This window comes from Ziziphus jujuba, chromosome 9, assembly GCF_031755915.1.
Source record: "Ziziphus jujuba cultivar Dongzao chromosome 9, ASM3175591v1".
NCBI lineage: Eukaryota > Viridiplantae > Streptophyta > Magnoliopsida > Rosales > Rhamnaceae > Ziziphus > Ziziphus jujuba.
Window position 1 is genome coordinate 27,505,344 of NC_083387.1, and position 14,019 is coordinate 27,519,362.

General features: G+C 34.0%; 1 protein-coding gene across 1 annotated transcript; it reads left to right on the forward strand.

Annotated features, from left to right (window-relative positions):
* The first annotated feature begins 2,379 nt into the window (after window positions 1-2,379).
* On the forward strand, window positions 2,380-10,048 carry LOC125420158 (receptor-like protein 12). The gene is made up of 7 exons (XM_060811259.1): window positions 2,380-2,436; window positions 5,540-5,904; window positions 6,303-6,390; window positions 6,473-6,559; window positions 6,689-6,919; window positions 7,505-8,605; window positions 9,743-10,048. The coding sequence occupies exons 1-7, from the start codon at window positions 2,380-2,382 to the stop codon at window positions 10,046-10,048; spliced, it is 2,235 nt and encodes a 744-aa protein (XP_060667242.1).
* Window positions 10,049-14,019: the final 3,971 nt, after the last annotated feature.

Here is a 14,019-nt window from a genome sequence, read left to right on the forward strand (position 1 = left end):
GCCTTGGCCTCAGCAAGGGCAGGCTTGATGGCCCTTTGCCTTCTAATAGTAGCCTTTTTCAGGCTGCTTCATCTTGAGAAGCTCAACCTTGCTTACAACGACTTCAATTCATGCTTAATTCCTACTGAGTTTGGCCAACTTTCAAGGTTGACCCATCTCAACCTCTTTTACTCTATTTTTTTGGTCTATACCATCTCAAATAATCTCAAAGCTAACAAATTTGATTTCACTTTATCTTTCTGGCTATTTTGACTGGTTGTCTTCTCTGTATCCAAACGACCAAGATCCTGAGCTGCTGAGAAGGCTTGCCCAAAACATGACAAGTTTAAGACAACTCCATCTAAGCGGTACAAATATCTTTTCAAAAGTATCAGAATCCTCGGCAAACTTATCTTCCCTTACCCATCTCTCTTTTGTTTTCTACATTTTACATGGTGAATATTGAAAAAAGATATTCTAGTTGCCCTACATACAAGTCGTTAATCTGTCTTATAATGATGATCTCACTGGTTCTCTTCCCAAATTTCATTCTGGCAGCAACCTTATGTTGTTGAAACTTTACGATACAGAATTTGAAGGGAAAATGCCAAATTCAATTGGCAACCTTAAGTCCTTGAAGGTTTTGGGTGTTTTTGAATGCAGGTTTTCAGGGCCAGTTCCTGCTTCACTTTGCAACCTTTCTCAACTCTCATATCTTTCCCTCTCAAGCAATTATTTCAATGGCCAGCTTCCATATCCACTTAACCTTGCAAAAATCACACTACTTAACTTGGAAGACAATGAATTTAGCGGTGAATTTCCTTCTTCGCTTAACCTCCCTCAACTAGTACAATTATATCTTTTTAACAATAATTTTAGTGGTCAAATACCATCTTCACTTGGAAATCTGACACAACCAACCTCTTTGGATCTTTCAAATAATTATTTCCATGGAAGCCTCCCAATAGCACTCCCATATCTTCTGGAATATATCAGATTGTATAACAATAGTTTGACAGGTCCAATCCCATCCCAAGCTTTTCAAAACTTGACTTCAAGTTCTTGACTTACACCGAAATGAATCTCAGGAATTACCTTACACCAAAAAATTCCATTATGCTGATTCGGTGAGCATAATAAATAAGGGAATAGAAATGGAGTTGGCCAATATTATTTTAACCATCTTCATGTCAATTGATCTCTTCAACAATAAATTTGATGGCAAAATACCAAGTACACTATGGTGTCTTTGGTCTCTAGTTGTGCTCAATTTGTCAAGCAACAATTTTAGTGGATTCATCCCATCATCTATAGGAAATCTAAAATAGCTCGAATCATTGGACCTATCTAATTATAAGCTCTTTGGTAAAATCCCTCAGCAATTGACAGCCCACACTTTTTAAACTTGTCTCACAATCAACTTGTGGGCCAAATACCACAAGGTGGACAAGTTTCAACATTTCAAGATACTTTTTTTGAGGGTAACTTGGGATTGTGTAGTATTCCATTGTCCAGAAAATGTGAAACTCCCTTGCCAGCTTCTAATGATGATTACACCTATGAGAAATCAGATTCCATATTTGGTTTTGGATGGAAAGTAGTAGTAGTTTGATATGGCTGTCGACTACTAATTGGAATGGTGGCTGACCATGTCATCACCTCAAGAAGGCCAGGTTCGATTTCCAAAGTTTTTAGGGTGAGACTACAGAGGTAACTCATATGAATTGGAGCACATACTTATGTTTGATATATAACTGGTGTGATTGTAGCTAAAGTGTGTTACAAGCTTTTTCTTCTGTAGAACAAGTTGTAATGTTCTTTTATGGTTTGTTTGTCGCAAAAGTGAGTAATACGCTTTTTTTTTCTTTTGTAGTTGAAGTTATAATCTTCAGTTGATGGTTTTCAATGTCTTTTCTTGCATCTTTTAATGTTTTGTATTGGCCTCTCATGAAAAGATACATAATCTACTAAAATTCCATAATATTGCAGGCATGGGTCTTTGTTGCTGCTCCTAATTACTTGAAATAATGTTATGTTATATTTTCCTTTTTTGATATAATATTAAATACAAAATTTTTTATTTTAAAATAAAATTATTTATGCATACATTACTAAACTTTAATTTTCAAATCTTCTGTTTTTCTTGTTGTTGTTGTTGGTTTTTTTCCCCCCCCTCCCTTAAACTATATTCAAAGCACAACTCTTCCCAATTACTCTGTTTCAAATAACTCAAGTGCTCTATGATGCAAGACGAGTACAAACTAGTCCCTTGAGACATCGATTTATTTATTTTGTTGGTTGTCTGTAAGGTTAATTGATTTCTACTCCAGAGTTTGCACTCTAAATCTCCATCTACGTTCTAATAATTTGGTAAAGGACCTAACTGGGTCCAATTCCAATATGGTATTGGACCAGATGAAGGATGTTCGAAAGTCAGCAATAACACAAGATGTAAAAGTAAGTAAAAATCATTCTAAAAATTGAATTTTGTAAATTACTTTGAAGCCATTTTTTTAATCACATTTACAAGTTTATACATGATTTAATGTACAAGGAAACAGAGAAGAAGAGGAAGCAGAGAAACGAAATGATGGTTAAAGTCGTAAAGTCCCATTTATCCGTTACGTTTTGAGATAAAGAACCGCATAGAAACAAAAGTATTTGCCCTTCTATGTGTTTGTTATTTTGTGTCTGATCTTTAGTTATACATTATACTGTAGTTTACTGGACAAACGGCATTTGTAAGTTTGGAAAAATGAAAACAGTTTTATGACATAATAACATATTTCTTGAGATTTAATATAAAAATATTGAACAACAAGCGAAAAATATGCTTTCCCTCGAGTGTGTTACAATTGTCAATATGGTAACTTCTAATTTGAAAAAAATTCCATTAAGAACTGAATAATTATATTTTAAATTCAAGCAAGGGCAATTAATATTTAACAACAGAGAAAAACAAAATTGATTGAAGATTATTATGTAGTTTACATAGTAATCAAAAAGTTAGTTAGTTTAAAAAATTGAATTTGAAAATGGGGTTGAGGCTATTTGTTGAATCACTTTTGTAGTTTATATAGTAATCAATGTAATTAAGAAAATAGAGAAGAAATGGAAGCAGAGGAACCAGAGTGATGGATCAAGTCAAGTTCTGTTTTTCCACTATGTTCTGAAATTTAGTACTGTATGGATTCGATTTAAAACAAAAAATATATATATTTTCTTCTTAAAGAAAACAAATTAAACTATAATACAATGTTCTGTGTTCTGATTATATCAAATGTTTTTATTAAAAAAGAATTGTATTCACTGTTCAGTTTCTTTAATTATTTATTTTCCTCGTGTTCCAAATTCATAACTTACAAGATTTTCTGCCAAATTAGGAAGGAAATTTATGTTATGAAGAGGCTCCAAGTTGGCAAATTTGTTTTTTTTTTTTTTTTTTAAGTTTAAAATCTTAACAATCAATTAACCAATTCCCACAAGTGTTCCATAACAAGCTAAGAAAACGATATTCATATACTATCCAACAAAACCCATACTAATATGAATGTCCCTACAGAGAACCACCATTAATTTTTACCCAATTTGGAGGTAAGTAATTCCTTTCCTACATCCAATTCTCACGTTATCTCTCTCTTTTTCTGTTTCATTTATTTTTCAAGCTTCACTGCAGCAGTTAATATTACTGTGAGATATATATATATATATATACACATAGCGTCAATGCCATGCCTTTCAACATTAAAGAGAAGCCCAATTTGCAGATAAGATAGCCAAGAACCTTTTCCTCCTTCATTTTTTTTTTTGGTTGATGGTGGTCTTAGTTAATTGCTAGTTCATCATTAGCCTGATGATATAGAGGAGGTAAGGAGATAATTAACATATTCATTCTTTTTTTACTGTAATCTGATTAAATACTTTTATCTTATATGTAATCGTAAAATATTTGATAAAGCTTCAAAATATAGGCTTATGGAAATTTACGATTCTGCAGTTTGACTAATTATAAAAACCAGTTGTAATATATATTAATTAACGAAGTTAAATTAAAATGGATTTTATTATTATTATTTTTTTGGGCCATATGTGTGAAACGTTCACATGTGAAAACTAATTTTCTGCGGTTCTGTCGCACACTATCTTGAGGGATACTTTTGTTCTTTACCCCTTGGATATATAGTAGATTATAACCTTTTTTGTATTCAATCAACACTGCTTTTTTATATTTTTTATTTAATTTCTTTGATCATTTCCTCTCTTATTCAAATCCTATTTTTACCACTTTTTTTTTTTTTTAAGATGTTAATTTGTGACTCTATTGTTTAATTAAGGACTATGTAATAAAGTTGTTAAAAAAGTTACTTTAATATTGAGACTTACTGCTGTTAGATTTTACAATTGCACGAACCTTTTTTTTTTTTTTTTTTTTTTCTTTGTGCATTCGAAAAACACAAAAAAAATAAAATTAATAATTAAAAAAAAAAAAGTGGGTGCTGGTAAACGTAGGGATAAGGTCTTACATTTTTTTTGTTATTATTTTTTTTGGGTCGATTACGAAGTGTATGGTTAGGTAGGTTATTTCTCCTCTGTAAGACTTCTTTCCAAGTCTCTCATTTACTTTGTGAATTTTCCATTTCATGGACCCTCCTGTAACTTTCACCTTATCTTGTCCTTCTGTTTTTTTTTTTTTTTTTTTTTTTTTTTTTTTTTTTTCTCCCTATTTCTTTGTGCACAAGGTGCAATAGTTGAATAGGTCATTTCCCCTCTGTTGCCATGCATGTTACATAGATCTCGTCTTTTCTTGTATAATTTTTTTCAATCACTTCAACGCGGAAAGACTCCTTTATTAAGACTTTTCAGTTGCTTTTGTCTATTTTGAATTGCATGAACTCTTGTATTATATTTCACTTCATTTTATTTTATATTTTAAAGGGACTTTCATTTTTTTATTTCTTAAAGCAACTTTCACTATAATTTAATATAGGAGATTCCTGCTACCAAACTTTGTTTTTTTTTTTTTTTGTCCTTCGTTTCACAAATAATTATTATTTTTTGTCCTTCGTTTCACAAATAATTATTAAGTGCGATATATACCGAACAAGCTATGATCATACATGATACAATTGGAGCATTTGGACTGGACAAAATAGTTTTTAAGTGTTCAAATATAAATGATATGTGATACCAGGTTCTCCTTATACCAGGTCTTTTTTTTTTTTTTTTTTTTCCTACCACAGTAATTGCTGATTAAACACATGTATGGTTGGGATTCATATCCACTGAAATTTTTTTTTTTCTTTTGTTGGGTTCCATATGTTGATCAAAAAGATTAAAAAAAAAAAAAAGGAACAAAACAGAGAAGAGGACTTTTAATTTTCAAAAATATATAATTGGTCATAATCTATATATATAAAACATAAAGTGTAAAGTAACGGGTACTATTTGAAAGTTACACTAAAAATTTAGCTATATAAAGCCATATAACCCTCATATATTCCAACCTACCAGATACATATATCTCTCATTTTCAAAATTATTGTGGTAAAAATGAAGACAGCGTATCAATTCCTCTTACACCATTATCTCCTCTTCATCTCGTCAGCATCCTTCGTCTTTGTTTCACCCTCTTCCAATTCCTCTTGCCTCCCTCACCAATCCTCCATTTTACTGCAACTCAAAAGAGAATTCAGCCCCATTTACGATCTTAGAGATTGGAAGGCAGGCAGTGATTGTTGTTTATGGGATGGGGTCTCATGCAATATGGAAACAGGTTATGTTGTTGGCCTTGACTAACTACAGCCTTCATGGTCCTCTGCGTTCGAACAGCAGCCTTTTCAGGTTGCTTCATCTTCGAAAGCTCAACCTTGTAAACAACAACTTCAGTTCATGTTCAATTCCCTCTGAGTTTGGCCAGCTTTCCAGGTTAACCCATTTTTATCTCTCTTACCCTATGTTTTCTGGTCATATACCGTCTGAAATCTCAAGGCTAACAAATTTGATTTCGCTTGATCTTTCTTAATATTCTGGCAAGGATTTTCCTTTTGACACATATCCAACCAAACAAGAGCCAGAGCTGCTTAGAATGCTTTCCCAAAACTTGACTAGTTTAGGAGAACTTCATCTTAGTGGTTTGAATCTTTCTTCACAAGTACCCGAATCCTTGGCAAAGTTATCTTCCCTCACTCATCTTTCTCTTGATGGATGCGGTTTAATTGGTGAGTTTCCAAAAAGAATATTCCAATTGCCTAACATATACAAGTCATTAATCTGTATGATAATGAAGATATCACTGGTTCTCTTCCGGAATTTCATTCTGACAGCAACCTCACGTCGTTGACACTTCGCAATGCAAAATTTGCAAGGAAAGTACCAAATTCAATCGGTAACCTCAAATCCTTGGATGAATTGGTTCTGTCATCTTGTATGTTTTCAGGGCCTGTTCCTTATTCCATTGGAAACCTTTCTCAACTCTCATATCTTTCCCTGTCAGGCAATTTTTTCAGTGGTCAGCTTCCATCTACACTTGGCAACCTTGCAAAAATCCAGGAACTTCACCTCGGAGGAAATGAATTTACTGGTGAATTTCCTTCATCACTTGGAAATCTCCCACAGCTGGAATATTTATATCTTTATCAAAATAATTGTCGTAGTCATGTTCCATCTTCACTTGCAAATTTTACACAACTATATTGTTTGGATCTTTCAGATAACTTTTTCCATGGAAGCCTCCAAATATCACTCCCATATGGAAGATATCTATTTCCGTAACAACAGTTTGACAGGTTCAATCCCATCCCATACTTTTGGTAACTTGACCTTCCTTCATATCCTAGATTTGTCAAGCAACTCATTGAATGGAGCCATCCCTTTCTCTTTACTTACGTTGCCTTCTTTTCGAGAGCTACGTATGGATGACAATCAGTTTATAGGCCTTGAGGTCCTCTCTAACTCATCCTTTTTGGAAACTCTGTCTTTACGTGGAAATAGATTGAATGGAAATATTCCAAGTTCCATCACCAAATTTATTCTACTGAGAGGACTGTACCTTAGTTCAAACAAATTAAGTGGCAGAGTTGATTTCAAAATCTTCTCATGCATGCTTAAAACTCTTGATCTTTCATATAATAGCCTATCTCTAACAACAAATATACGTTTGAATATTTCTGCTCTTCCCATTTTTGATCGTTTATTTTTGTCCTCGTGTAACATAACTGAATTTCCTTTTTTCTTGAAAGCACTAAATGACTTGGCCATTTTAGATCTCTCGAACAATAGAATTGGCGGCCTAATACCTAAGTGGTTCTTAAGCATGAACTTGGGTCGGTTGAGTCTTTCTCACAACTTCATTACCGGTTGGTAAGAAGTTCCATTGATTCATCATTGGAAAAGATTGTCTCATCTTGATCTTAGTTCAAACATGTTGCAGGGGCCGCTTGTTGTTCTCCAATGTCTACCAGGTTTTTGTTCATATCAAATAACAGCTTGATTGGAAGAATTGATCCCTTGTTCTGCAAAATTAAAGGATCTTGAAGTGCTTGATGCATCAAATAACCATCTGGATGGTACTATTCCTCAATGTTTGGAAAACTTGGATGGTTCTCTTAGGGTGCTCAATCTTCAAAGAAACAGCTTCCTTGGGAATATTCCTCAAATCTGCAGAGATAGAAGCACATTAATGACATTGGACTTGAGTCACAACCAACTATATGGAAATATTCCAAAGTCGTTTGTCAAATGCAAAAACTTAGACATTTTAAATCTCGGACACAATCAACTAAGTGATACATTCCCGTTTTGGTTGCAAGATTTGCAGAGGCTTCCAGTTCTAGTATTAAGCTCCAATAAATTTCGTGGCGCAATATGGTGTCCTCGTGATTTTTTTGGCTTTATGACATTGAAAACCTTTGATCTTTCTCATAATGGTTTTACCGGAAACTTACCTTTGGAATATTTTAGAAATTGGACTTCCATGAGTTCTAAAGTTTCCAAAATGGGATTTGAGTTAGATGCATTATACAATGAAAAAGGGACCTATAATGATTCGGTGAAGAAAATATGTAAGGGACAAGAAATGGAGTTGGTCAAGACTCTAACAGACTTCATATCAATTGATCTCTTTAACAATAAATTAGATGGAGAAATTCCAAGTACGTTATGGCATCTCAGATCTCTAGTTATGCTGAATTTGTCAAGCAACAGTTTTAGTGGACTCATCCCATCATCTTTAGGAAATCTAAAAGAGCTTGAATCATTGGACCTGTCTAATAATAAGCTCTTTGGTAAAATCCCTCAGCAATTGACAGCCCTCACTTTTTTGGCATATTTAAACTTGTCTCACAATCAACTTGTGGGTCAAATACCACAAGGTGGACAGGTTTCTACATTTCAAGATTCTTCTTTTGAGGGTAACATGAGATTGTGTGGTCTTCCATTGTCCAGAAAATGTGAAAGCCCTCACTTGGCAGCTTCTGATGGTGTCAACAATAATGAGAAATCAGATTCCATATTTAGTTTTGGATGGAAAGCTGTAGTGGTGGGATATGGATGTGGACTGCTAATTGGAATGGTGGCTAGACATGTGGTCACCTCAAGGAGGCCGGATTTGATTTCCAAAGTTTTTTGGGTGAGACTACAGAGGTAACTCTTATGAATAGGAGCATATATTTATGATTAATATATAACTGGTGTGACTGTAGCTAAAGTGTGTAATAAGCTTTTTCTTTCGTAGAACAAGTTTGTAATCTTCATTTGATGGTTTTTTTTGTCGCAAAAGTGGGTAGTAAGCTTTTTTTTCTGGTAGTACAAGTTTGTAATCTTCATTTGATGGTTTTTAGTGTCTTTTATGCACCTACTAATGTTTTGTAATGGCATACATATATTAAATTAAAAATATAACATTTCAAGTAAAATAACTACACTTATAATCCTCAAACTTGTTTTTTCTTTAAAAAAAAGAACAAAATCTTTTCCCCTTAATAAAAATAAGAAAACAGGGAAGATCAGAATAATCAGAGAAAGAAAATATGATGCGTTGAGTAAACTTCTTTTGATCCATTATATTTCAATGTAAATTCAGTAATTGGATTGAGATATGTGTTAAAAAGTAATAAATACAAAAGGTTGATAATGGATGTCATAAATAGCAAAGAAAATATCTCAAGAAATGTTGATCATGACTAAGTCATTGACAGTCCTAACTTCGGGTTCTGGTTTCCCATCTATGTTTTCATCTTCCCTACTATGCCACTTTTTCAAATGCACTTACAGTTTTATGAGTTTCTATTCCCATCAAGTGCTCTATTATGAGAGACTTTTTTTTTTTCTTTTCTCTTTTTTGATGGTCTACCATTAGACTAAATGGTTGTTAATGATAAAAAAGAAAACGGGGAAAAAAAACTAATTGATTATTATTTGAGAAATTAACCAAGACTTAACATTCCCCAAACTGCCATTATTTGAAGTCATTGAGAATTCAAGTCTTCCTCATTATGTTACAAGCTATACCTTCCTTCCCTTTTTTCTTTTTATTATTACTGCTGTGCTTTAGGAGCAGGTTCCAAGGAGAGATTCAAGGAAGTACAGGGAGTCTATGAGGGATTCAAGTTGTTAACCTGTCCAACAACATTCTTAGTGGCTGCATACCATCAAACTTGTAGAGCATAACAGGCTTCATGGATAGATCCCTCCCCAACTAAAGGAGCTCATGTTTCTATCTTTCTTCAATGTTTCTCATAACAACCTTACATGACCAGTACCATAGGGGAACCAGTTTGCTACATTTAAAACAAGTTCATATGATGGGAACTTGGGGTTACGTGGTTATCCAGTAGCAGCAAAATGTGGGAGTTATGTGGCCTTAAAATCACCACCACCAGCTTCTCAAGAATCATGGTTTCATTTTGCATTTGTTTGGGTGACATTTTTGCCAGGATGTTTTAGTGGGCTGGTAGTTGGAATTGTTACGGGGAATAATGTTGTACTTGAAGAAGCAATTTTGGTTTATGGAGATTTTGCACCTGTGGGAAGGGAAAAGGATATTTATAAGGAGGAGGACGTGAGGGTTTAGAGGTTGAAGTGTTAAAGAATTGATCACATCATGATGTGGAAGCTAGGCTACAAGGATAAAAATAATCAATTGTCTTCTCCTGCTGAATTTGGATTGTATTGGCAGCTATTTTTCTTGTTTTAGTTATATATTAATTACTCTTAGTATTGGTTGTTTTTACTTTGTTTAATTTGTTTTCTGTTTTTCTATCCCCAATTTTTTTGTTTTCTGTTTCTTAACTTCATTTATTGGTGTTTTCTACAATTCTATTGCACACTAGCTTAAGGGATACTTTGGCTCTTTTCCCCTGGATATATAGATTATACCCTATTTTATATCCAATCAATTCTTTTTTTCTTTTATTTCTTTGATCATTTCCTCTCTTATATATTCAAACCCTATTAACACATCACTTGGTCATGTTGCCTTGAGGAACAAGTCATTGGTTAAAGCTAGCAAAGATTATGAGAAGATTGTTCCCATAAATTATGCTGGTCCCTATATAAACAATATGCAATACAACTAAGACCAAAGTGCAACAAGGGCTGAGCCCACAAATTTCCTAATAAGGCCAATTCAAAAACTACATTTAATAAACTATAAAAACAGAAAATATGTGTTGCCTAATATTATATACCACAGGGGAACAATCTAAGAGGACATATACTACAGGGGAACCAGTTTGCTACATTCAAAACAAGTTCATATCATGGAAACTTCGGGTTATATGATTATACATTAGCAACAAGGTGTGGGGATTCTGAGGCCCAAAATCATCATCACCAGCTTCTAAAGACTCAGGGGTTTCATTTTGAATTTAATTGGATAACATTTATGCCAGGATATGTTAGTGGGCTAACAGTTGGAATTGCTACTAGGAATACTGTGTTTGTGAAAAAGCAATTTTGGTTTATGGAGATTTTGCACCTGTGGAAGATGAAAAGGATATCCGTTAGGACGAGGAGGGGGGCAGTTAGAGGTTGAAGTTTTAGGTAAATGATCACATCATGATGTGGAAGCTACGCCATAAGAATGAAAATAATTGGGTTTTTTCAGCTACAGAATCTCTATTGTGTTAGTAGCTATTTCTATTCCTTTTTTTTTTTTTTTTTTTTTGAAGTTGTATTTTTGTTTCTATGTTTATGGTTTAGTTAGGTCATAGTTTGTATGTGTACATTTAATGGTTTTCTTTCCACATGTTCAATGCAATAAACAGTTGTAAGTAGGATCATTTCGTTTGTTTTGTATTGGTAAGAGAGTGAATGAATTAAACATCTTTTCGTTGACTGTATGTTGATTGGTCTAGTAATTAAGAAAATTAAAATTGATGACCAAGAAAAAAAAAAGCTATTTTAATTTGGTAGGATACCTAATTAACTCCAATATATGGTAATAGAACAGATGAGTATGTTCAAAAGAATCATAATGCATGAAGAAAAAAAAAAAAAAAAAAGGAGAAGAGATTTTCGTAAATTGCTTTGAGGACATTTGTTGTAGGTATCACATTACTAGTTTATATAGAAGAAGCAGAGGAAACAGAGGAAGCAGAGAAACAGAATGATGGGTTAAGTCATGTATTGACATTCAGTTTAAGAAAAATAAATTAAACCACAATACAATGTTTTGATGACATGGGATGGTAAAATATTAATGTATTCAATTAACATTTTTTTTCTAATTTATTAATTTTTTATGTCCTCGAAATTCATGGATTACAAAATTTTCAACCAAATAAGGAATCTATTTCCACCAAGTGTTCCATAACATGCCAAAACCATAATCACCATGGCTCACTCTCCTCTCGCCCCCCCCCCCCCCCCCCCCCCCCCCCCCCCCTCCTCCTCCTCCTCTGTCACTTTCATAATTCAATATTTGCAGGTCAGCTAACTAAACAGCATCTATCTTTCCCCTCCTCCGCCAATTTCATGCCTTATATAATGTGTATATACATAGTAGTAGGCAGTTGTACTTAAGTTTAATAAAGAACTGGTATGCCCGTAGCTAAAGTTTGTGATAACTAAGCTTTTTATTTTATTTAATAAGATGTAATCATTCACTAGATGAATATTTTTAGTGTCTTTTATGCAGCTTTTGATTTTTGTTTTGCATTGACATATATATATATATATATATATATGTATATCTATTAAATAGAGAACACAAAAAGTTGATAGTGGAAGTCACAAACTTCTATTGACAGGATAGGCCAGAGTTTATACTCTCCATGACTATCTATGTTTCGTAGTTTCTGCCCTGTTTTCCCATCTCTATTTCATCTTCATTCCAAATGAGGTTGGACGTGGAGCAGGAAAACAGGTTCATATGTTTTTTTTAATGATCTTGGCATTTTGTCCCCTGAAACTTCTTGATCTTGCTATTGTTATTCATCTCTCTCCAAAACATTTGAATTAATTCATGTAATTAAAAAAAAGTCAAAAACAACATATTTGATTGTGGTTGTATATTTGTTTGAAATAAAGCAAAAAGCTCTAATCTTTGCCTTCTAAATATCTTGTGCTTAGAATGCTTAACTTGAGAATATATATAGTAAATACATTTTTTGGGGTTCTATAAATAAATTCTATTTAGGTAAGTTTATGCTTCATTTATCATTGCATTGTACATTCAAGCATACTAGTTTGGGTTTTCAACACAAAGTGCAGATGGAGTTATTGTACATTCCAGAGTGTGCTAGTGTTGTCTCCCATGGTATTTATTTTATTAATTTTTTCCAATATTAGCCTACCTCATTAAGATAAAATATAATTAGAGTTAGAAATCTTGAATATGAGTATATATGGTTTGCTTTCAATAAAATGCAGTGGGAAGAATACAAACAGCCTTTATTTGACTTGTTTATTTTAAGTTATTGCTGGGTCACATTGCTGGCATTGTCTTGGAATTTTTTAGGCTTGCCGGCTTGCATTGTCTTGGAATTTTTTCAAGCCTGTTATTTTCAAACATGTATGGCCGACTAAAGCAGGAATCAATCTTCTTCCTCTACACGTCAAAGGAATCTACAGTACTCTCGAGTCTGGGAGTGAGTAGAAAGTTTGTACTCCCTTATGGTTAATTAGTCTATAACGGACTGCTGAGACCTTTTCATACTTGATTTTTAGAATAACAAATTAGCTTGTCTTTTTTTTTTTTTTTTTTTTTGGTTGTCTCTATCATACTATAATTGACTTGTACATTTTCCACAATTACATTGTGAGATCCCACATCGATTGGAAAGGAAAACAAAGCATGCCTTATAAGGGTGTAGATACCTTTCCCTTGTGACACGTTATGCGGTCTCACAGAGACACGTAGAAAACCATGAGGGGTAGGATTGGGCTCACCACTTAGCTTCCAAAGCAGACAGTATGATAGTTGGGCCTAGGAGGCCTGGGCTATTGGGACTGGCAAGTAAAAGGGTGAGACCCCTAACCAGTATGACGCATTTTAAACCAATGCAAGTGGGGTCCAAAATGGACAATATTATATGCGGGTGGACTGAGCTGTTATAGTTAGTATCAGAGCTAGTACTTGGATCGATGTGCTAGCGAGGACGTTGGGCCCCAAGGGGGGAGGATTGTGAGATCCCACATCGGTTGGAAAGGGGAACGAAGCATGCCTTATAAGGGTGTGGATACCTTTCCCTTATGATACGTTATGAGGTCTCACAGAGACGCGTAGAAAACCGTGAGGGGTAAAATTGGGTTCACCACCTAGCTTCCAAAGCGGAGAGTATCATTGTTGGACCCGGGAGGCCCGTCCCAGTGGAACTAGCAGGTGAAGGGGTAGGACCCCTAACCACTATGATGCGTTTTAAACCCATGCGGGTGGGGCCTAAAGTTGACAATATCACATATGAGTGGACTAGGCTAATACAACATACTTAAGACTTTTCAACAACTCCAATACTTCTCTCCCCAACCCTTCCATTATTTTCTGAACGAAAATGGAACTATATTTCTCTTTGTTCATCTTTTTGCAATTTTCTTTAAAAT

Bases quoted from the DNA above. Each gene is read 5' to 3' on its own strand.
- LOC125420158 (XM_060811259.1), top strand. From the start codon at position 2,380: ATGGTATTGGACCAGATGAAGGATGTTCGAAAGTCAGCAATAACACAA. The intron at 6,560-6,688 runs GTGAATTTCCTT...TGGATCTTTCAG, and splicing joins CGGAGGAAATGAATTTACTG to ATAACTTTTTCCATGGAAGC. The intron at 6,920-7,504 runs GTCCTCTCTAAC...GCAAAATTAAAG, and splicing joins ATCAGTTTATAGGCCTTGAG to GATCTTGAAGTGCTTGATGC.